The sequence below is a fragment of the Amphiprion ocellaris genome, chromosome 23 (assembly GCF_022539595.1).
Source record: "Amphiprion ocellaris isolate individual 3 ecotype Okinawa chromosome 23, ASM2253959v1, whole genome shotgun sequence".
NCBI classification, from domain to species: Eukaryota; Metazoa; Chordata; class Actinopteri; family Pomacentridae; genus Amphiprion; species Amphiprion ocellaris.
In genome coordinates, this window is record NC_072788.1 from 7,594,210 (window position 1) to 7,617,307 (window position 23,098).

Here is a 23,098-nt window from a genome sequence, read left to right on the forward strand (position 1 = left end):
CACCCATAGTTGGTTTTCTATCCTACCATACTTACTTTCAATTGTAATATCAAAAGCATAACTTGGAACAAATGTTCATGAAAGTTATATAAAGTAGCTTTATATGTACAAGTCCTCACTGTGTACTTGTGACCAGCAAAAGTGACTATTTGGGCTACAGAGAACATAAATTGTGCAGCCAGAGTTCTGACAGGAACAATCGAGAGAGATCATTCTTCTCCTCACACACAAAGCTCTAAATGACCAAGCTCCATCTCATCTTAAAGACCTTATTGTATCATTTTCTCCCAACCGAGCATGTTGCACTAAGCACACTGGCCTACTTGTGGTTCTTAGAGTTTCCAGAATGAATACTTTGCAGTGGAAGCCACTCCTACTTTGGGTTCGGGAGGCACACATCTTCATGACTTTAAAGATTAGTCCTAAAGCTTTCCTCTTTGATAAAGCTTCCACTTATGGCTGCTCAGGTGGACCCTCAACCATCCCTTAGTTATGCTGCTATAGGCCTAGACTGCTGGGGAAACTCCCATGATGCACTGAGCACCTCTCCACTGAATATCCTGTATCTCTATACACTTATACACCACCACTGCATTTCACCAGCTGTGTGTGCTCCTGTAGCTTGTGTTTTGTTCTCTCTGCAGGTACCTCTGGATATGGAGCAACATACACTACTAGTCAAAAGTTTGGACACACTTCCCTCTTTCATTTGAAGGAGAAAGTGTGCCCTACCTTTTGACTAGCAGTGTATTTCTGATCTCTGGCCTTACTGACCTCCCAAATGTTTATTGTTCCCCTAAGTCTGTCTGTTTTCTATCAGCTGCCCAGTTCTCTTTCCTCTTTATCATCACCCAAACTGTCTGATGAAGGTGAGTCTCTGTCGCTGTTTCTGTCAGAGGTCTAGGTCTAGGTAAAGGAGAGCTTTTTTCTTCCCATTGCTGTGAAGTGCTTGGTCAAAGGGAATCCAAAACAATCTTTGGATATGTGTGGTTTCTCTGTATGTTGTGAGGTTGTTACTGACAGTAATTATGTGAAGTTCCTTGAGATATCATGTTATGAATTGATGCTATGAGAATAAAATGTTATTGAATCCTGAAGACAAAAGCAAAGAGGGATTAAGGGAGGTTGAATACATTAATAAGTCTAAACTTAGATTTCAACCAGTTTGTATCTTGCCTGTAACTGGATCCTCCGGTGATCTCGAATTTGTAGATAAAACTACCAGCTTTAAAGTATCTGGTTTCTGGGAAAGGGAAGCTGAAGGGCTGCAGTGACATGGCTCACCTGCAGGGATCTGGAGAAAATTAGCATATTAATGTGTTAATTTATGAACTGTATTAATGTGGGAATCCAAAACATGAAGTACTAAAGGGATATGGAATAAAGTATTAAATAAATGTATTAACTGGTGGACTATTGGTCACCTGAGCAACTAAAACATACACTAGCTACATATAAACACCACTGATGAACAAGTTGCTAGGTAGGTAGCTAGCTAGAATAAATTTAAAATACAGTCTTATCTTCACTCAAAACTCTCTCCTGTCACTCGCTCTTAAAATTACCGTGAAGTCTACAGAAAACGGCAACCAAGAATTCGCCAATGGCTGTTTTTCACCCTCCGGTAGACTTTAAACGGTTAAAAGCGTCTCTGTCAATTAAAAGCTCAACTCGACTCTTGATTTGCTGGTGTTGCTGAATTCCCGCCTTCCGGTGTTTTTGCCAGCTGTGATTGGTCGGAGCTTCGACCAATCAGCGGGGCGTCAGAGCAGGAGTCACTATGGTGACGGCGAAAGCCGCCCAACCGGTCACATGACCGTCAGCTGACCATGTGTAGCAGCAAGCCGCAAACAGACGTGGTAAAGTTTGAAGTTACGGTTTTCGCCTGTGTCATTTCGTGTTGTTAAAAGTTCCCGTGGCGTTTTTAAAAGACGTCAGGACCAGGCCGGTTTTTGAACATCGTTTCTTTCAAAAATATTTCCTCTGAGGCGACCCAAAAGGTGGGGTAGAAATGTTTATTATCGAAAAAATGGCTTCCATTTAATAGCTTAATGCTGCACATGTTCCAGATTAATTTATGCTGCGTCACTGTCACCATGTTTTAACACTAAAGCCACGGTACATTCTGCACGTACTGCACCGTCCTGTGTTGTTGCATATTAGTGTTTGTACTCACTGTAGCGTCCCAGTACTTTAACACTGTCATTATAAACTTGTTTGCACTGAAAGCTTCTCCACATGTCGTAACTCAACCAAATTTTAGTCATAAACTGTGGCCTAAACTACACGCAAACAGGCCTCTGCACTCTGGTGAGTTTTTATGCACCAATTTGTACCTTTTCTATGTTAATTTGTGATGGAAATGTCTTTATTTATGTAAAGGTAAACGGGTGACAATTATAGTGAAATTTAATGCATTAAGGTTCTCAGGTATTCTATATTGCTTTCAAGATTTTGCTTTCTTTAAAAATGTAATATCCCTGCTGAGTCAACACACATACAGGCTGCATACACTCTTCTGTCCTCTTTTGTGTCTTTTTTAAATTAGCATACATGCTTTTTATTTAATGTTAGTTCATTTATAACCCCTGGACTTTAATAACTCGTGTGTTTCAGCAGGATTTCTGCTCACGTTCTGAACATATCCGTGTTTAAAATACCAAAGAAAAAAACCTACTAACCCCTATCAGAGGTGCTGCTGCTATTATGAGTAAAGCTGTTTTTCAAATGCGCCTGTCTGACTGTATAAAAACTGGACACAATATCCCATCTGCAGTCAGTTCAAGTGCTGTTTTTACTGGAAAAACTGCTATGGTTCTCACTCAACTCTTTCCATTTTTTTAGACAGTGCTGGCAGATCAAGTAGTCCAAACAGCGTGCAGAGAGAAGAAGTGCCTTTCAGACCAGATGTCCTCGTCTTCTGTCGTCCTAAATACAGGGGTTCAGATGCCCCTCCTGGGTTTGGGGACCTACAAGTTGCGGGGCCCTGAAGAAGTGTATCGGGCTGTGGATGCTGCTCTGGCTGCTGGTTACCGGGCCTTTGACAGTGCAGCCGTCTACCGGAATGAGGCCGACTTGGGCCAAGCGCTGAGGGAGCTCCTGCCTAAACATGGCTTAACCAGAGAGGATGTGTTCATAACCAGGTGAAGAAATCTTGAATATAGCTTTATTCCATTTTAACTCTTAAGGGACCATCTTCTTGACCATCTTTGATTTGCTTGAAGTTTTGGTCTTAAACTATTGATATTTAAAATGGAATCTGTGAAAGTGTAAATTGATATAACAAGTAGAGATTCATCTGAGATAAATTTTGTTTTAAAAGTTGCTTGTCGACCAACTTTTAGCACATTTTTTTCATAATATCTCAATAACTATTTAAGATAAAAGTGTGAAATTGAAATTTTCAAATAGAAAAAAGGTAAAATTGTGCTTCTGTTATAAAAAAGTGTATTTCCTTAGTTATATTTGGTTAAATAGATAGATAGATAGATAGATAGATAGATAGATAGATAGATAGATAGATAGATAGATAGATAGATAGATAGATAGATACTTTATTAATCCCGTGGGAAATTCAAGGAAATCAACTGTTTTGAAACTCCAAAACTCTTTTCTACTTGTATCAGGCCATGTAGTAATATTTTTGTTTTTGTGGTACAACTTGTCATACCTGGTCAGTCAGTTATGACAGTTGAACAAAAATAACTTTATTGTCCTTTTTTGTCACAAACTATTTCATATTCAAAAGTATTTTGTGTTTTTTCTTTGGAATTACTAGAACATGCAACACATTACTTGTGGTTCAGAAAAAAAACACTAGCTGAGTTGTACATTTTCACTTGTCAATGTGTGTTTCAAGATAGGACTTTTCATGACTGCTGCAGTTTTTTTAATGTTTCATCTCACCCATAATCAAAGATTTTAGCTACTTGTGCAGATTCTGAATCTATTGCATCATGAGTAACAGAAGTGAAAACTTTGATCTTTAATAGTTCCTGAGATATTGTCATCCATGCATCCACTTTCTCCTGCTTATCCTGGGATGGGTTGCGGGGGCAGCAGGTGAAGCAGGTCATTGCTTCTACCCAGCAACACTTTCCAGTTCCTTCTGGGGGATCCCAAGGCCTTTCCAGGCCAGATGAGATGTATAATCCCTCCAACGGGTTCTGTCTCTACCCCTGCTCTCCTCCCAGGCTGACATGCTCGGAAAACCTACAGAGGAAGCCACCCAGAAGACATCTGAATCACATCTGAGCCACCTCAACTGGCTCATTTTGATGTGAAGGAGCAGTGATTCTACTCTCAGCTCCCTCCAGATGTCTGAGCTTCTCACTCTATCCCTAGAAATGAGCCGGCCACCCTACAGAGGAAATGCATTTCGACCGCTTGTACCCTCAGTCTCTACCCAGAGCTCATGACCATCATAGATGAGGGTTAGAATATCGACTGATTAGTAAATCAAGAGCATCACCTTCTGGCTCAGTTCCCTCTTCACCATGATGGTCCAGTAAAATAGTAACATTTCTGCTGATGCTGCACCACGCCGTCCGTCCATCTCATTCACCATTTTACCGTCACTCATGAACAAGATCCCAAGATGTTTCAACTCCTTCGCTTGGGGCAGCTTTAATTGTCATTCAAACACAGTAGAAAACCAAAAATGTCCCAAGAGTAGGTCTTTGTAAATGTCTATATTTAACTCTATAAATAATTACAGTATATCAGAGCTGAATTTGCTGATTTGAGATGGTATGACCCATATAGAATTGTATGTAAAATGCTGTCTGTTTCTCACTGCAGTAAAAAGAGCAACGCCTGCCTCTACTTGCTTGGGTTTCACAGCTACATCACATGATCACACGAGGGCACTGAGGCTGACTTTTCGAGGCTCGGTGCCCATGGAAATCTTTCCCTCAGCCGTCTCCTTCTCTCTCCCCTGTTGATGCAGTAAGCTGGGACCGAAGGATCAAGGTGAAAGTGCCATGGACGGTGCCCTCCACAGTCTGTCTCAGCTGGACTTGGGTTACATCGACCTCTATCTGATCCACTGGCCGGGCACACAGGGCCTGGTGGTGGCTGACAAACGCAACCCAGGTGGAGTTCAGATTATGTTTGGAAACAACACTATATGTATGTGAATTTGTTTTAGGAGTAAAAGCATTTGAAGTAATTTCCTTTGCCAGGTGTAGTGAGTGATTTATAGATGAATTCTCTGCTAGTTAAGTGATGAAATCCAACCTGTCTTATCACATTCCTCCACTGCATTGTCGCTGCACTCGAGTGACATCGATGACGTGGTTCTTAGTTAATATTTGATCTCAGGCAACCGAGCTCAGAGTTGGGCCACACTGGAGGAGCTGCATCGCCAGGGGAAGCTTAAGGCTATAGGAGTGTCAAACTACACCCCAGCACACATGAGGGAGCTAATGCAGAGCTGCAAAGTCCCTCCTGCAGTTCTACAGGTACAATACAGGACTGATAATGTATAATACACAATATGCCACTCAAGTTAAGATATTTTTTGTGAGAAATCTGACATATTGTCCCCTTCAGGTGGAGTTTCACCCACGGCTGTGCCAGTCAGAGCTGAGGAGTGTCTGTAAGGAGTATGGGGTGTGTTTCCAAGCGTACTCCTCCCTGGGGCAAGGAGAGCTGGTCACTGATCCTGCAGTAATGGAGGTGGCAAAGAACTGCAAACGCACACCTGCACAGGTAAACCGAGTCGCAGCAACCCTATCTGTGGCACAAGTTATTTACTCAGCGTTTGATTACGATCTTCTGCTCCCCTGCAGGTTTTATTGCGCTGGGCGGTGCAGCAGGGTGTCCCGGTGCTGCCCAAGTCATCAAACCCGGACAGGATACAGGAGAACGCCAGACTTTTTGACTTCAGCCTGAACGACGCAGACATGGACAGATTGTCGTCTCTGGACTGTGACCACAAGTACTGCTGGGACCCGTCAGAGGTGGCCTGAAACACAAACTGAGACACAAACTCTGTTCTGTTCTCCACGATGGCTGCTGTGTGGGGGAATTACACATGCAGCTTAGGTTTTTAAGCCGTACACACTCAGATCAACTACTGTTATTATTGTTGCCCGTATTCCACAACACACTGAGAGCCTTTTCAGTCAGCATTTACAGGTTTTGTTGCCTGATGATGAATTATTCCTGTTTACAAATCTCTTCTTGTGCCATCATTTTAAGACTAAATCCATGTTCGTCACAATCTCTTGCCTCACTCTGTTTCAAGTCTTTTCATGTTCTTACTTCTTCACAATTACCACAATCTTGCAATGAGCAGCTTCAAAGTCGTGCTCAGTACTCGAGAACTTTAAAGATGTATAATGAAGCCAATCTCCTTCAAAACCACTCTTAAAATTATTTATTCAGGACAGCATATACCAGAGGTTTCACAGCTGTAGAGAAAATACATTTACAAAAGTCATTAAAAACTGAAAAAGAATAATAATAATAAAAAAAGGAAATCTTAAAATTCAGTTTTCTCCACACACGTCTCCAGATTCAAGTAATACTAAGGATGGTTGCAAAACTCCAGGTGCCCAGGCAGGTTTTTCCTCCATGGTGTGTTTACTGCCACAAAATCAGAGCCACTACACGACTGTCTTCTTTTTTAAATGTTTTTCATGACAGTAAACGCACCTCCGCATATATTGTGCTTTCTTTTTTTTCTCCTTCTTGAGCATAATATGCGACAGCGAGCAGTAAAGTTTAAGGCGGTAATTGGGTAAACAGACAAGGCTGGCTATGCGGTGTCACATCACAGCTTACAGCGTGTTCAAGGCAGTTCGTTACAACATTATAGAGAGTAAAGCATTCATATCTGGCCCCGACCTCTCAGCGCTATGCACGTGTTCTCTGCCAGCCGGTACTACTTGTGTCAAAGTACATACACAGGACTATCAGGAGTGTTAAAATGTAAAAAAAAAAAAAAACCTTACTGAAACTCATCTCTGTGATATCATGAAACAGTGGATTCACTCCTCTTTGAACAGTTTAAATTTGACAAATAATCAGTCAGCTGATCTTGCACAGTCAAGTCGATGCAAACATACAAGAGAAAAGCTATTAAATAAAAACTAACCTTAGTGATAAATTTATTTTTTAAAGACGACACGAATGCAGCACTCGGCCTGCACACCCGAGAACTTCACAACTCAACCTTACAAGTCGAGAGGAAGAGAGTAAGACACAAGTAGAACAAGCCCATTACCATTTTCAATAATCACATATTGATAAACAAGTCACAACTAGCCCAATCATTTTTACCAAGCTTATAGGAGTGCTGATGATGTATTTCTATTTTCTGAGTAGTATGTGCCAAGGAATCCTCTAAAACCACATAAATATTAAATTTAGCACCTGATCAGCACTCCCAAAGCTAAGTCATGACAGACTAAGATCCCACTTAATTCACATCCCAATGCAAAGTGAACAACCCACATTTGAACAAATTCTTTTATAAACAGGACTAGAAAATGATTTTCCTGAACAAACTCGTAAGAAAAAAAGCAAGTGGAAGTCCCTTAGATCTCTGAGTTCATCCTCTTCATGCACTGGGAGCTGAGTAAATGAGACCAGTGTTGGCTCCTTGTACAGCAGTTAATTCATCCCCTCCCACTTCCTTAAATATGCGTGTTAACATTTACCACAACAGCCATGGATTGTACACTGCCTATTGCTGGGTAAGCCTTGTAAATAAAGTCCTGGCTGAACTGCCTTGCTTATAACCCCCGCCCCTTCCATTTGATAAAATATTAACAAAATATTTACACATAAACATTCCAAAGATTGTATTTTTTTTCTTCTTTTTTTGCTAATCCAAGGCTTTATAAAGATAGAATTCCTATTGGTTTGTGCTTTTATATGTCTGTTTAATGTCATCCGCTATAATCTAACCCTGAAAGTATTACAAAAGATATTATTTCTGCATCAGAAGAGATTGTCCTTTTACGAGATTGTTCTTCTTTTGATAAATTTGAGATATAAAGCAGTTAGTGATAGTCCAGTTGTTTTAAATGGTACTGCTTGTAGGTAGCAGAGCAGGAAGATGGATTAAAGACCCACTTAGAATGCCTTAAAAAAATCCTTTGTTTTTTTTTTTTATATATATAAAACTTGCCTGCAGATCGTTTTGGCACACACTTAGTTCTCATCATGAGCTTGTGCAAGTCAAACACAAACATTTGGAGCAAAACAAGCCTTAGTTTACACACAGACACTGGTGATTTCCTTATGAAAATGAAGAAGGAAATTCTAACAGCATTCAAGGTGGCCTCAAATAATCGGGTGTTTGGATTTCAGTACATTTATCTCACCATCTACAGTATATTGCATAGTGTTGATGTGAGAGACAGTTGAAATAATAGGAATCTTTTAACTGAGTGGTCACCTCTCCAATCCACTAGAACGCCAGTGTTTCTGTTTTTTAGGAGATCGTGTCTCCTCTCGTGGCTCATCCTTTTATCCTCCCTGCGGGATTCACATCGGCAACAGTTTATCCTCACGCCTGACTGACTTTTAGCGTTGCACGGTGGGCTGCGCAACCTTATTGTTTACATCACAATCGACACAAATACAAAAAGAAATATGCAAATGTAGTTACCAATGACATATAAAGATAACTCCTCTAGGATGGGACTCACTGAGTATGCACTTGAGTGCTATTTACTGCATGTCCCTTTTAGCCTTTGCATTTGGATCCTTTTTTTTTTCCTCTTCTGTCACAGGTCACACTGTTCTGGTTTGCTCTCTTGGCCTCCCCACTGCTGTCTTCTCTGTCGATTCCTTCATATCGCTCTTATTTCCTCTCTTAGTGCCTACTCATTGCGATGTGTGTGGCTTTCATGGTGGTTGTTCTCTCCCTCCATCTCCTGGTGACTAAAGAGGTAGCTCCACCAGCTTTTAGAGTGGTGCATCTGTCTGGCTGTCCCTGCACTCCTCACCCTCTTCATCTCCTGGAAAACACAGAGGCATAGTGTTAAAAACAAAACAGACTGGTAAAACCAATTTTTTTTTCATTACTGATTGGATAAAATCAAACTAGCACATAGTGTGATCCTGGCATAACCTGATCTTTTCATCACAAACAGATTTATTGTCACCATCTTTGTCTTTCTAAATCAGTTGAACCCTTCATCCATCCTCTGACCCCTCATTCTCACCCCTTTATCTAGCAGGCTGTCAAACTCATCGCTCATCCTTCGAAGCTGCTGGCCGTACTTCTTGGCGGCCCACAGTGCAGGGGGAGCCGACTTGGACCGTGCCCTGAACGGAGCTCCGTCTGTGGGCGTGCCGGCTTCCTCTTCCCCCCTCGCCTGGAGCTCCTCATCTCTGGAGAGCGTGGAGGCGTGGGACTCCGAGTTCAGCCTGAGCCGACCAGATGCTGCATGGGAGAAGGAAAGGTGAGAGAGGTTCCCAGGAAGCAATCAGATTGACAGAAAGCACCGGAAAAGGGAGCATTAAAGAGATAAAGCAGGAAAAGGGAAATTTTATTCACTAGTTATTACTGAAACAACAGGTTCAATAACACCCCTATTAGCTTCCACTTCAACCAAAGCAAAAAACTATGTCTGATTTTAGCATCCCAAAAGGCCTGGTTCAAAATTGAAAATGATAACAACAAAAAAAGAGAAAAAAAATAGTCAAAAGTTAGAGACATGAATCAGAAATCATGGATGAGTTTATATTTACTGTGTAAGAATAGAACCAGCTTTGCAGCAGCTGTGACTGTGAAATGAAACTGCAGCAGAAAGCAAGGGAAAATTATTTTCTTTTTGTTACACAACCTTCACTGAGATTCATGCTGATGTCATCAAAGGATATATCTGTCCTGTAATCGTCATACCACGCTGACACACACCAGACTTAACTTTGGAAATTCTGAGGTAGTTTAGAGGAAGCAATGTTGTTGAGCACAGACAGCTGGATCCCAAAAATAACAAACACTGCATTTTTTCCTGTAGGACAGTATCTTCTGTGCAAGCTTAGATTGATGTGAATGCTGCCAGAAAAGTAAATGCAACAAAATAAGATCTACTTTTAGGTTCCATCTGGAGCAGGTTGTGGGCATGGGTGCTCAGATATACTTTGACAAAGCTAAAAACTGAAATGCAACCATGCAGAGGCATCTTCTGTAGTTATTTTGCCAACATTTCTGCTCACCAATTCCCAACCGTCCTCTCCATTTTCCCATAATCCTTTGTGTTTCCCTACCTGGAGTTCTGAGTTCAGGTAAGGCCATGTTGCGGCGGGCGAAAACAGGCATGGCTTGTGTTGCTGGTGAATGGTTGTTTTCTCCCTCTTCTACCTCCTCTGATGGCTCTGACTCGCTGTCTGAAATAGTGAATTTTGCAGCCATCGTGACATCTGGAGGATTAAAATTGAAAAATTGTGAGAAATAAGGATAGAAGTAAAACCTTGAATTAATAATGTGTCCTTAACTAGATGCAAATATCGAACAAAATCAACATTATTACGACCACAGTAGGTTAATAATTGTATAGAAACGTCCTTGACCTGCCTGAAAACAGACATGAAGCATGTTTTTCATAGGAATTGTGAACATTTGACGCCATAAATCTCTATTATCAGGACAACTATGCTATTTATTTTGCAAAACAGCACACGGGCTAATTATTCAAGAGTCATAAAATGGTATCTTTGTATCGGACTTGCAGCCACCTGTCTAACACACCCAGCAGCAGAATATCCATTTACTGCCCCTGACATTAGCCAGTCCAAAGGTATTTCAGTGCAACAACCCGAAAGATAACCGGCTTGTTTTGACAACACATAGACATATTTAATGTTAATACAGACGCGGTGCTACACTGTAGTTAAAGCCGCAAACAACCCTTCCTCTCGGGTCAGCTCACTGACTCGCTTGTGTTGTTGTTGTTGACTGAAGAGGACAAAAGAAACTTCGTACAGGGCGGAAGCTGCCGCGGCTAATTTTAAGCTAACGTCGTCTGCTAGAAACGACAACAAGCAGGTTTCCTTACCCGAAATCTTTGTAGTGTGAGTCCGAAAAGTGTGTGTTTGGTCGGCTTCGGGCGGCCGCAGCTGTTGTTGTTACCCGATTCTTGTCTTTTTTTTTTTTTTTACTGAACTGTACTCTTCGGCTCTGCGCTCACCCAATCGGCGCGCGTAACTGCTCCGCCGCGGCGCGCTGACGTCACTGTTGCGAGCGAGCACCGGGCTGCGGCTTTGTTTGTCGCCTCTCCTTTACCGTAATGCACCGGCCACATGCGCAGTGAGATTCTACCATAAGAGCAGGTGGGTGGCCAGATGGAGCCACGGGAAGTATTAGGGTGGCACTCAGAAACAAAACACTAATTTTAAGAAACTGATTGATTGGTTGGTTTATATTGACTTATTTCAGGAATTTTATTAGTCTAAAAAGTTATTTTTTGTAAACTCTCGATATGAGATTTCAAAATAATGTCACATTCAGATATACAAATGCATTTCAAAAAATTAAAACGTGAAAAAAGTTTTTTACACACGCAACTTACTCAAATGGGAATTCAGATTCAGACTCCTTTATTGTCATTCAGTAATTAATCCAATCCAATCCAGCTTTATTTGTATAGCACTTTAACCAACCACAGATTGAACTGAAGTGCTGCAGATCCAGAACAAGACAAATGAAATCAGAAATACACAATAGAAGCACTAAAAACAAATAAAATACAAAAATACAGAATAAAAGCACTAAAAACAAATAAAATCAGAGATACACAATAAAGGCACTAAAAGCAAATAAAATCACACAATAAAGGCACTAAAAACAAATAAAATCAAGAAATACACAATAAGGGCACTAAAAACAAATAAAATCAGTGTCTCATGCTGGATGGAAAGCCAGGGAGTAAAAATGTGTTAACATCACAGATGCACTACACAGAAAAAAAACTGAATTATAACACAGAGTAAAAGATGCGTGGAATGAAGGCTATTAACGACTGGAAATGGATGTTAGAAATGATATATACACAACAAATTATATATATATATATATATATATATATATATATATATATATATATATATATATATATATATATATATATATATATACACGTATATTGTACTTATGGAAATGCTACAAGATTTTACAGTATATTGCAATAGCTATCAGTCTATATATAACTATAATAATTGTCAACCTATTATACAGAGTCAGACAAAAAATAATGTATACATACATCAGGAAAAGAAATGCATAAATATTTCAATACCGAATTTATTCTGACACGACAAGATTAATTCAAGTTACCTTTGGCCTCTACAATTACGAGAGGTTCTCAAAGTGGTGGCCTTTGGCTTCCAGACATTTATGTGTACCGCGAACTACTGCTTGGGTGACATTGGCCAAAGTGTCCAATGGGATTGCTGCACATGTGCATTTTCAATTTCCTGTATAAGGGCCACCACAGTGTTATCATAATTTGATCAAACGTCGAAAGAGGTATCTATATGTATAGAAGTACTTATACAAATTAAATATTTATGCAAATTTTTCTTTTCCTGATGAGTGTATACATTATTTTGTCTGACTCTGTATGTATGTATACACACTAAGTAATGGATATTGCACATATGAAGATGCTACCAGATGCTACACTATATTGCACAGTTCTATTCTAACAATATAATATTTTAACATTTTGAGAAACCAGATTTCAGATTTTCTGATTACGGTTAGCTCACAGATTGGTTGTGACTCATGTAGTACAGCGGGTAGTCCACCAACCATGAGGCAAAGTGAAGGGCTTTGTGTAAGGTAGAGAAGCACTGTCTGAAACACTAAATTCTGGATGAAAATGTTCCAAAAATAATCTAACATTTTGTGTATGGTTAAAGTAAGGGCAACATCTAAATTTTTCATTGATCAGTGACTCGTGCCACTTCAAGATTGTGCATTTAGTTTTATAATAACAAAACTGTTGTCTGTTATGATTTAATTTCCCTCTAAATACATTCACTTAAGTACAAATCTTGTTTACATATTATATTGATATTCAAAACACATATAATTCTAAAGATAACCAGCATTGTTCTTCAAGGAACTTTCTTACCCCAGTGAGATCCTACATGAGAACTCAAATGCTGTATAATAAAGTTTTTCATGTAGCATTCAGCTGATTGAAACTGATAATAGCTGCTTAAGTTATTCTGTCCAAACTACTGATAAAGCTTCTAAAATAAAAACAATTTAAAGTACATAGCTAAGTACATGTACAATGCTTATGCCAGGTTTGTCCTTGTTCTGTTCTGGACATCCACCTAGTTAAAGCATCACACTGTGCCCATGCAGCCTTTTATTTTTTGTTTTGGCTGCAGGTTCTGAGTCAGTCTTGCATTGTTCAGCAGTTTGTACCACTTTTTTTCCCAGAGTTCTTCAAACCCTACAGTCTTTAAAAGCTTCGGCTAAATCTAAATAAAACATGTACAAAACATTCTGTATTGATATATTGACAAAAGCAGATATATTTTTATACTGTCCATACACTTTTCAGCGACAACAAAACAAAATCTTTAAAATGTTTGATTGGTCAGAACTACTTGGTTGTATGTTGTTGAATGAGTTGTGCTGTTAAAACGCACCTATACAAAATAGTTCTTCACAGGCTTCAGTACTGGTTGTGTACTGGGCCTGACTTTAGACTGTGGTGGCACCACTGAGGCTGGAATTTAGACCCTTTACTTCAGATACCATAGTTTGATCATGCTCCATTATAATTATAGGTCACACTTACACAACGAAACATATGTTTACGTCATCTCTCTAATTCTTTAATTTTTTTGACTTTTAATTTCAACCCTCAATCTTATTCTTTAATCTTCAGTTTTCAAACTGCCTAGTTCCCTTGTTTGATTTGTGTGTTAATATAGCTAATTATTAATATAATCATTGTCATTTTTACTATTTAATTTAATTTACTCCTCTGACTTGTCTCCTATATGTTGCTTGATTTTCTACGTTGCATGTTTTACCTGTCAAGGCACTTGGTGAACGCTGTTCTTGAGGGTGCTACATTAATTATTATTATTATATTATTATATAAGTAAAAATACAAAGGTTGCCACCAAAATCCACTGAGGATAACAAAAGTAAAAGCAATAGACTTTTTTTAAGAGGCATGTATGCTTTATTATTGAACAAATATAGCTCATGTATTAATTGGTATAAAGCAATTTGAAAACGAAGCTGGTTGAGATGAGACCAGCTTTATCCAGAATGGCAGGCAGCATAAAGCAACAAACAAACTGGAAATCCTGGACCTGTGTTGTGCAATAGTTCTGAATGATTTGTTTATGCCAGATGTTGAGACTGATAAGAAGAGGAGAGCAGTATGAACACACAGATGAATAAATGAACACCTATGACGGTTTAAGTGAATCCTATTCGTGATAAGGCATGTTTGACACCCACCAGACTAAGTTACTGTATTAGATTTTGTCTTTTTGTTTTCTTGTCTCCTTCTCTTTCTTTCTTTTTGAGTCACAAAGACTTAGAGAACCTAAAATCCCTCTGAGATGTTAGTGGTCATTCCTCATTTGAGCAGCAGGTGGAGAAGTAGGACAACAAACTGAGAGGCTGTGACTTCAGCTGAGCTCTGCTGTTCTTTGCTTCACCTTCTGTCACAGGTTGCCCGGTTTCTTGCAAAAAAACCCTCCCATTTTTGCTTGTAATTGCAGCCGTTTACTGTAATAACATCTTGTGCTACACGCAGAAAGTGTTTCATTATGTCAGCAAGACGAACCCAAGATTGCAATGTAAAAGCTACATGTCTCATTTCCTCAAAATCTGCAGAAACTATGTTCTTTCCAAAGCGTTGCTTATGTAAGTTATGTCCACTTATTGGCTGTAGAACATCATTACTGTGCAGCAAAGATCTATTTCAGGTATATCCTCTGATTGTTTCTCTACTTCTTCTGTCTTGCACTTTCCTCACATTGACACTGGAAAGTCAACCATGTAATTATCTACCATTTATATTTAGAGCTCCTTCTCCTCCTCGACGTCATCCCTCTCTATCCCCTCTCTCCTGCATTAAGAGCCTCTTGGGAGGTTCGAATCAAAATTTATCTACTTTGCAAAGTCAGTAATTGACACTCGAACAGGACGAGCAAAGTGTTTTCGTGGCGACTGTGATGCAGCTTGTTGTTCTTCTGTTTCAGTGCATCCAAATAGAACTAATGTGAGTTTCTAAGCTTAGACAGTCTGCACAGTCAGCTTTTCATACACTAGTGAAGAAAGTGACTATTCTTTGCTGCTTCTTTTGAACTCCTTCTCTGGAGGGATTATGGAGAAATAATACTTGGGAGTTTTGGTTGGATTTGGGTGCTGTTTGAGAACCATACAATTATTATCCATTTTATTCTGTGCGTGTGTGGTGTGTATGTGTGGGGTGTGTGTCCTTGCCTTAAAACTACCGTCCATGAGGGGTTGTGGCTGATCTCTTGCACTTTCCTGTATAAGAAGGATCATTTTCACACAGAAATTCACAGACACACAAGCAGCAGAGTGTGTGTTTGTGCATAAGTCTGCCGGATTTGAGCGTAATCTGAAAGAGCCATACAATTAGCATCCATTTATATCTCCCTGTACCAACCTCGCCCTGCCTCCCTGCCCCTCATCTGGTGGTTATTTTGGGAAATGGAGGCATATGCACTCCCACACTGTCTCCAAACCACCACTCAGGGTGTGTTTGAGTGCACCAGTGTGTGTGTTTGAGAGCAAATGCAGGAGTGTTTTCTAAGCGGCTCCCAGAAATGTCCCTTTCAATTCAATGCCAGGACACTGCTGGTCTGCTGCAGCTACACTCTCTGTCCTTTCAAATATCACCCCCTCTCTTCAAACTCAGGCTCAGCTGGTTAACTCCATGTTAAAGAAGCTACAGAGTAAGGTTTTGAATTATTTGAAGTGGGAACCAGAGGAGAAGAAAGGCGGCATTAAAAAAAGATGATCATTTGGTTTCCCAATTCCAAAAGAGACGAGGAGCACATCCGAAATGCAGACAGTGGGAACCAGACAGGCAGAGAGAGTAGCTGAAAAAGCAACAGATGAAGGATGGAAAGCAAAGGCAGACCAGGGTGTTTGAAAGTGCAGAGAGAGAAGTGAAATAACGAGAGCTGAAAGGGTGGCAGTAAATGTCACAGAACAAAAAAGTAGAAATCCGAGGAATGGCATATCTGAAAGAGACAGGAACATGGAAGAGTGAAGTTAACCTACATCAGAGTGAATGCACTCCTGCAGCCCGCTCATTCCACTCAGGCCCTTTCATCACTGCTCTCAGTACATGCTCATTATAAGCGGACCGCTCCCTCACTCCACAACTCAGTCACTCTGTGATCACAAGGCTGACATATGGCAGCTTTCTAGTTTGATTCACCCCACCCTTGTTTAGCTTGCAGGTCTTAGAACCCAAGTTCTTCTTAAAGTACAGTCTGGGAATAAAAATGGGTTGCTGACTTTTTTCCTCTAGTGGGTAAAAATACACAAATGGACTGGACTCTTGAGGTCTTTTTGCTCTGATAACAAGAGAGAAGTCACAGAATAAATGAAACGCTTGTTTTCCCAGTGCAAATATTAATACTTATAGATCAGAAAGGTAACTGTTAAGTCTCCAAATACACTTAGATTTTAGTTTCGTATCTTGGTAACATGTCCATATGGTGTTTTTTTTTGATTCGCTAGACGACAAATCATTAGTGAAACAAGTAGTTGACACCATGGCTGAGCATTTCCACCTTGAAGTTGGAGGACATTCTCAGAATCCAGATTCAGTCTTTAGGTTTTGATCGATCAAAGTCACACTGTTATTTTACTGTTGGTAAAGTAGTGGCCATCACACATGGATGAGTTTTCAGTGTTTAGGAAGTCGTAAATAAACTACACTGGTCGAGTTTTGCTGCTATTAATTTAGATTGAGTCTTTTGTTTGTTATTGCATTGTTGTGGTTTGTACGTCGCTTTGGTGTATCGTCTAATCTCTCATGAATGACCAATAATGCATAATGCAGTGTTGTATGTTGATGTATTCCACTTCTGAAATGGGCTTTAGTGAGCATTAGAGGTGCTAAGCTAAGCTAGCTAGCGACACTGTCATATTTAATGAACAGACTTGTGAGTGGCATCAATCTTCTAGAAAGCTACTATTTGTGTAGTTTTTTCAGGAAATAAGAGTAGCTTTTAAAATGTTTGTTTTACGATGAGCTGAAGGTTAAAATCTTTAATTAACCTCTGCCTGGACTTTATTGGACACACTCTCCCGCCCATGTCTGCTGTGTTTCTTGTCAACATAGAAACCACACACACTGCTGCCCAGCCCTCTTCTAACCCTCTAATACCATCATTTATGGCTGGGCTGTTTTCATGTGGTTTAAGTCATATGTGTGTGTTCAGAGAGCTAATGTAGATGATGCTCCAAGACATATGGACTCCATATGGACTCTTTCAGGTGTACGCCTATGTTCCTGTTATTATATGGTTTAATGAACGGTTGTCAAGATCTTTCTCTGGATGTGATGTTTCCCAAACTCTTTACCCCCAACTTCACCTGAAATTTAAATGTTTAGATGTCAACTTTATGTGTTTAATTATTCACAATTTTCTACAACAGCATAATAGATCATTAGGTAACGACTGGCTTTCAGCACAATGTGATCATTAAAGCACAATGCAGCTTTAATTGACTGCAGTTAATTCTGCTTTTGTTACATAATCCGTTTATGTTTACTGGTGTGAAACTCGCCCACGGCAAAACATAATTTCACGCTTCACTTGGTTATCATGACAGAAGCACCATACAGTAACATACAGTAAAGTCCCTCACTGCACCAAGTTAAAGTGGCTTCATCGATATAGTTAGATGCAAATTAAATCGTAAAAGGAAAATGCATCTCAGCTTTGGTCTGAAATTGAACAATGTTTACGAACATACCGTATAATACTTCTTAACATTTTATTTCAGTTCATTTTTAAGTTTTCTAAGTGAATTTCTTTTACAAAATGAGATTAAAAGAAGTCTGAAAAGAAGAAAAAATACTCACCTACAATACACCTGATCTACAAAACTCAGTTTAAAATGTGATATATTTTCATATTGTCTGTTATTTTGATCAATAAAAGAGAAATACCATGTGAGAGTTGCCATCTATGTTAGCTATGTTTGGTCAGATCTTATTATTTCAGGCATATGATGATATTCCACCTTAATATGGTGTCGTGCTGCTAATCACAGGCCTCGTATCGTAGCAAATGATGTTCGTATTATTCATTATCATGTCAGGTGTCACATTCAGTGGCTCTGGCCAATGCCTCTGTTTTCCTTCCACAGAGCAGCGGGTGATCCATCCTCCTTAAAGATTTTATTTGTTTTGTGTTGACAGTGATGAGAGGCAGAAAATTGGATGGAGAGGCGCAACACGCTGCAAAACAAGCCACGTTTTCAGCCCAGATGAGCGAACAAGGTATTTGCATTAGTAGATTCATCTTCCTCATTGCCTAATCCTCTCCCCCGTCATTTCACCTCCTCACAAACTCGACCTTTTTATTTTTTCATTTTCCATTTCTGCGCCCCTGTGTCTCCGTTGCTTGTGGCCCATCTGTGTCTGCTTCTTCCTCTTCTCTCCCCATCTATCGCTATCATTCTCTCACTTCCCTCACCCATCATCCTCCCATGCTCTCTCTCACTCTCTACCTCCCTTTCCTGGAGTTTCAGTTGTGCCTCCCCCATCCTTTCCTTCCCCCTTTTATCTGGGTTGCTGACTGAACTAGTTCATGAGGAGCTTGCTTGGTGATGGCGTCATCGTCCCTGTTTAACTGATGCCGTTTGATGGAAACAAGCTGCTTGTTGGACTCAGTCAGGTGGCAACAAAATCTTAAGAGCCAAACCAGAAACGAGAACAACAAGCTAAAAACGCAAAAGGTAAGTAGAACTTTTGGATGAGGCTGTGATTTCATATTTGATCTTTTTTTATTTGAGAATAAAAGCTTCCCACGTGAGGCGTTTGAGGACACAAATTGGTTTAGTCCAGTAGGAATTCCACTCTGTGTACTTTTGCTTGACTCTGGTTGCACTCTTTAGTTGACAAAGTCTGAAAACTACTGTAAAATACTGTAGAGGGAGCAGCACAATTACATTAACAAACCATTGAATGCTAATGAGAACTTACACTGACTGCTGGCTCCAGCAAGTCCCAGTCAGCAGAACAGAAATGGGATGAGTAACTGTAACATTAGCATAACAATACAAATCTGCATAAAAATAATGAAAAAAAGGCTGTGATAGATGGACATCATTACAGGGAAAGGAATTGGAACTCATTTGCCAATACCCCAATGTATTTTTCATCCACATTCTATTATTCAACCCAACTAATGTACATCTTTGCGAGTCTATTCTCTGCTGCAGACAACTGGACGTTTTATTAACTCAAAGTGTCTCTAAAGACGGACACGTCTCAGTTTTACCTGATTTTTTACCACACATCTCCAAATTTGCTGTTAAAATAGGATGTAAAACTATTCACTGTGTGTGTGCGTGACTTATAGTGTGTGTGTTTGCACTTGTGTGTAGTGATATGAATCTTAGTGAAAGGTCAGTATTGCTTGAGGGGAGAAGAAACGGAGGAGACAGAAGTGATGAATTGTGGTTTGGGACCATTTTCCCTGCAACACCACAGGTTGTATTGACCAGAGAGGGAGAGTGCACGTGTGTGAAGACATGTGTGTGACTCGTAGATACTTTGCACATGTAAGCATGTTCCTTTTTTTAACGTTACATGAGCAGAACAGAAGGTGGAGGCCGTAAATGCGTCTTATTTTTAGTGTGTATGTACATGCAAATTACAGCAGAAATGACAGAGTGCATGTTACAGAGACGCGCTACACAGTACGTACAATGACTGGGCTGGATTCGATTGAAGTTTTTTCTGTGTGTGTGGGTTTGGCCAAAATGCGAGTGCATGTCGCCGTTCTGCAGATTTTCTCACAGCTACACTGCCAGCTGTAAAGTGGAACTCTCCCCTATGACTTGTTGCAAATGCGGCAACTTCTCTATTTTAATTTTTAGTGTGTAATTACGCAGCCGCAACAAACTGCAAAGGGCACAGATGAAGTTCACTCGTAGTTAGGTGAGAAATATTTTTACCATGACTGTAATTTATAGCTTGGTAAATGATTGATCATAAGAAATACAATGTCTGTATCATCTGTCTTTTTCCTTTTCGCAAATTACAATAAGATCTGACAGAAAAGTTGCAGGGATTCTGTGAGTTCACTTAGTGGGTGCTTTCTAAAGCCTCATTAATCAGCAGTTCGCTTTCAACACTGATCAATAACCAGCAGCCTGATAGAGCTGGTGCAGATCTTATGAAAGTGTTGAGTGTATTTGACTGTGTATGTGCATGTTGGAGCACCACAGGGAGATGTGTTGAGTCCTCCATGTTACCTCTTCGTGTACGACTGCAAACTTGTCCAACATTGTAATTAAGTTTGTGGACAACACTGTCAGCCTACAGAAAAGAGGTTTAGAACCGTGATAACAACCTCAAGCCCCTTTCAGACGTGGACTCTTCTGTATTAATCTGATGTTATCTGGACATGTCAGCTTCATGTCTGAATCAAAACCCTGCTTATTTCCTGTAAAAGTCGTGATGACATTCAGTTACATTAATAGATTGGCTCGCTCAAGAGTACTAATATTGGTCCAGATGAGTCACAGACAGCGCAAAACAGTGGGGAGTTCTAATATCTGTACTATAAGCAAACACAAGTGGACTTTTGCTACATTTGTTATTAGAAATTCAACTGAAGAGCAAAATACATTGACGGCATTTAAAAGATGGATGTAACGTCCGGGTCTGAAAAGGAAAGTCAGAATGAAATGCCTCAAAACCTGCATTCTTTGTAACCTGCCAGCAGGGGGCGACTCCAAAAATGAAATCTGCATATATAGAAGTCTATAAGAAAATGACCCAATTTCTCACTTGATTTGTTTTCCAAGTGCACATTTTCTGAATAAGTTTATTGTCTCAGTCACTAGTTTCTAGACTTTTTGAATACAACATGGTGTTCATTTTGCAAATTGTGGTCCTATTTAGAGTAAAATGGACAATAAAGCAGAGTTTGTTTTAGGTCTGAGCTACCTTATGATTGACAAGTCGCTACTGTAACGCCACATGTAGTGTCTTTTAGTTGTCAGTCAGTGACGTCGTGGTTGTAGCATCCATCTTTCATATACAATCTATTTTAAAACATTAAACTGAGGGTGTTTTTTTTCTTTGTAATTTTTATTTCTCAGTCATTGTTGTTATAATTACATCCTACTTTGTATTCAAAATAGCCAAGACTGTCTGAAGTCACTTGCCATATGGATTAGTCTGTACTTTCATTAAGATTCATCTCTGTGCAAAAAGAATCATGTCTTTACCCCAGAAAGGGAAATCAGGGTAGCAAACAAGAAAACAAAGATATAGAAGGCGAGCTGAGGGAAAACAGCTGCTACCTAATTTAATTCACAAGTAATGTGTGCACAAGAGAAAACTCAAAATAATCACAGTTTAATTCAATATCAGTGGCTGTTGAGACTGAAGACAGTCAGCCAGGAATCCAGCTTGGAGCATGTTTGCATTGTATAACATAAATTAATCAGCATCATAATTTAATCAACCATGTTGCTGCAATGTCGTGTGGCATTCTATCTACAACATTAACTAGCAAAGCTTAACGCCATGAACCACACGGCCTTCAGTTTCACAAAGAGCCACTGGAGTAGAGCAGCAGCAGGTCCCTCACCTGTTACTGAGGACCTGAGACAAGGTGAGCTCAAGAAGGAGCTGCTAAATCTTATTACAAGCAGTGATTTGACAGTGAGGTGTTGTGGAATTTTGTTTGGTATAATCTCAAGATTCATAAGATACCACACTGGCTTCACAAGCTTAAAAATTGCTCTAAAAAGATGATACTGTTATTGTCAGATGATCATTTTCAGAGGGTTAAAAATAGACCAAGCAAACTAATAATAGTTTTATAATAGTTTTTATAGTGATTAGAGAGTCAGGGTATCATTAAAATACATAATCTAATCATAAACTTAGTCGTTTAGGAAGGCCATGAATGTAGCGGATGTTCATTTATACATAAAAGTACACTTTAGTTTTGATTAGACATGTACAACAAAGGTATCGTGTGTTTTTTGCCTGTTTGAATTGCGCTAAATCTGTGTGTTTGAGCAGATTGACACTGCCATGAATTCTACACTAGATCGAGTGTTGAGTGTGTTTGCAGCCGGTCCCAGAGCCACGTTAGCACTTAGCAATCAGGTTTTATTGTGATTGACGGCGCACCTAATAGCCAGAACGGCACAGCGACGATGCTTTGATGCACTTGTGTGGCTTTACAATAACCTCCAGTGGACTCTACCTGTGTTTGTGGCAGCATGTGTGTTTCTCCATTTGTGTGCTTTCATTTATCAGGACATGACTGAGGGTGTATGTAGGAGCAGCCGAGGATGTATCCTCCTGCATCCTTCAGCGGACGTGAGAGAGAATCAGTGTAGTGTTGCCGTGACGCTCATCTTTTTTTTGCTTTCGAATTATCAAGTCTCATTTGCTCACAATCCTCCTCATCATCATTTAGTTCTGTTTCACAGCTCCCCTATGGACTGCACTCGACAGGACTTAGAATTGCTCCAGTGGCCCGATACGATGAGTCTGAGACGGCTCATGCATAATCAGGAGCCAGCAATGCTTTATAAGGTTTGAGATAAAACAGAACGGCTTTATTAGTAGGCTACAGCTTGATCATGACTGATATTTGAGCTGAATACATGAGAGGATTCTGGAATAGAATAGGGGGAATTGGGCCTCGATTAGCCTTTATTTACCACAGGCAGTTCCAGTAATCACAGCAGCTTGCTTTCAGCAACACCCTGTTACACACATTTACTAGTCTGGGCTGATATTACTGGTTGTTTTTCCTCTCTTTCTGTCTCTGCCCAGTGATTTGAAACCACTCAGATATTCTGCTCCAGGAAGTGAAAGCGATGCGACAGCAGATGCTTATT

The 23,098-nt window shown here is 39.9% G+C and overlaps 3 protein-coding genes across 5 annotated transcripts in view; 2 read left to right on the forward strand and 1 right to left on the reverse strand.

Moving 5' to 3' along the window:
• The first annotated feature begins 1,812 nt into the window (after window positions 1-1,812).
• On the forward strand, window positions 1,813-6,226 carry zgc:101765 (uncharacterized protein LOC450036 homolog). Of its 2 annotated transcripts, none has more exons than XM_023298760.3 (6): window positions 1,813-2,000; window positions 2,845-3,143; window positions 4,949-5,094; window positions 5,323-5,462; window positions 5,554-5,712; window positions 5,793-6,226. In XM_023298760.3, the coding sequence occupies exons 2-6, from the start codon at window positions 2,908-2,910 to the stop codon at window positions 5,970-5,972; spliced, it is 861 nt and encodes a 286-aa protein (XP_023154528.2). In that variant the 5' UTR covers window positions 1,813-2,000; window positions 2,845-2,907; the 3' UTR covers window positions 5,973-6,226. The 2 variants fall into 2 exon arrangements, with proteins under 2 accessions (XP_023154528.2, XP_054863870.1); XM_055007895.1 differs by lacking the exon at window positions 1,813-2,000 and adding an exon at window positions 2,079-2,310.
• A 141-nt stretch (window positions 6,227-6,367) lies between these two features.
• badb (BCL2 associated agonist of cell death b) lies at window positions 6,368-11,182 on the reverse strand. Its single transcript, XM_023298763.3, has 4 exons — window positions 11,022-11,182; window positions 10,234-10,386; window positions 9,183-9,403; window positions 6,368-8,975 (listed from the first exon to the last, which is right to left on the reverse strand). Exons 2-4 carry the CDS (start codon window positions 10,376-10,378, stop codon window positions 8,838-8,840), a joined length of 504 nt encoding a protein of 167 aa, XP_023154531.1. The 5' UTR covers window positions 10,379-10,386; window positions 11,022-11,182; the 3' UTR covers window positions 6,368-8,837.
• LOC111588381 (sodium/calcium exchanger 1-like) overlaps window positions 9,292-23,098 on the forward strand; it is a 160,552-nt gene continuing 146,745 nt past the window's right edge. Inside the window, exons 1-2 of one of the 2 annotated variants that reach the window (XM_055007894.1) lie at window positions 9,292-9,422; window positions 18,420-18,500. The gene's annotated coding sequence lies outside the window, so the exon portion shown is untranslated. Of the gene's footprint in view, window positions 9,423-18,419; window positions 18,501-18,803; window positions 18,959-23,098 lie in introns of those variants that run through there. The other variant, XM_035943128.2, reaches the window with a different exon arrangement.

Excerpts from the sequence above, each read along its gene's own strand:
- zgc:101765 (XM_023298760.3), top strand. The coding sequence starts at position 2,908 with ATGTCCTCGTCTTCTGTCGTCCTAAATACAGGGGTTCAGATGCCCCTC. Across the intron at positions 5,095-5,322 it reads GGCTGACAAACGCAACCCAG|GCAACCGAGCTCAGAGTTGG; the intron begins GTGGAGTTCAGA and ends ATTTGATCTCAG. Across the intron at positions 5,713-5,792 it reads GCAAACGCACACCTGCACAG|GTTTTATTGCGCTGGGCGGT; the intron begins GTAAACCGAGTC and ends GCTCCCCTGCAG.
- badb (XM_023298763.3), bottom strand. The coding sequence starts at position 10,378 with ATGGCTGCAAAATTCACTATTTCAGACAGCGAGTCAGAGCCATCAGAG. Across the intron at positions 9,404-10,233 it reads ACCTGAACTCAGAACTCCAG|CATCTGGTCGGCTCAGGCTG; the intron begins GTAGGGAAACAC and ends TCTCCCATGCAG. Across the intron at positions 8,976-9,182 it reads ACAGCCTGCTAGATAAAGGG|GAGATGAAGAGGGTGAGGAG; the intron begins GTGAGAATGAGG and ends TGTGTTTTCCAG.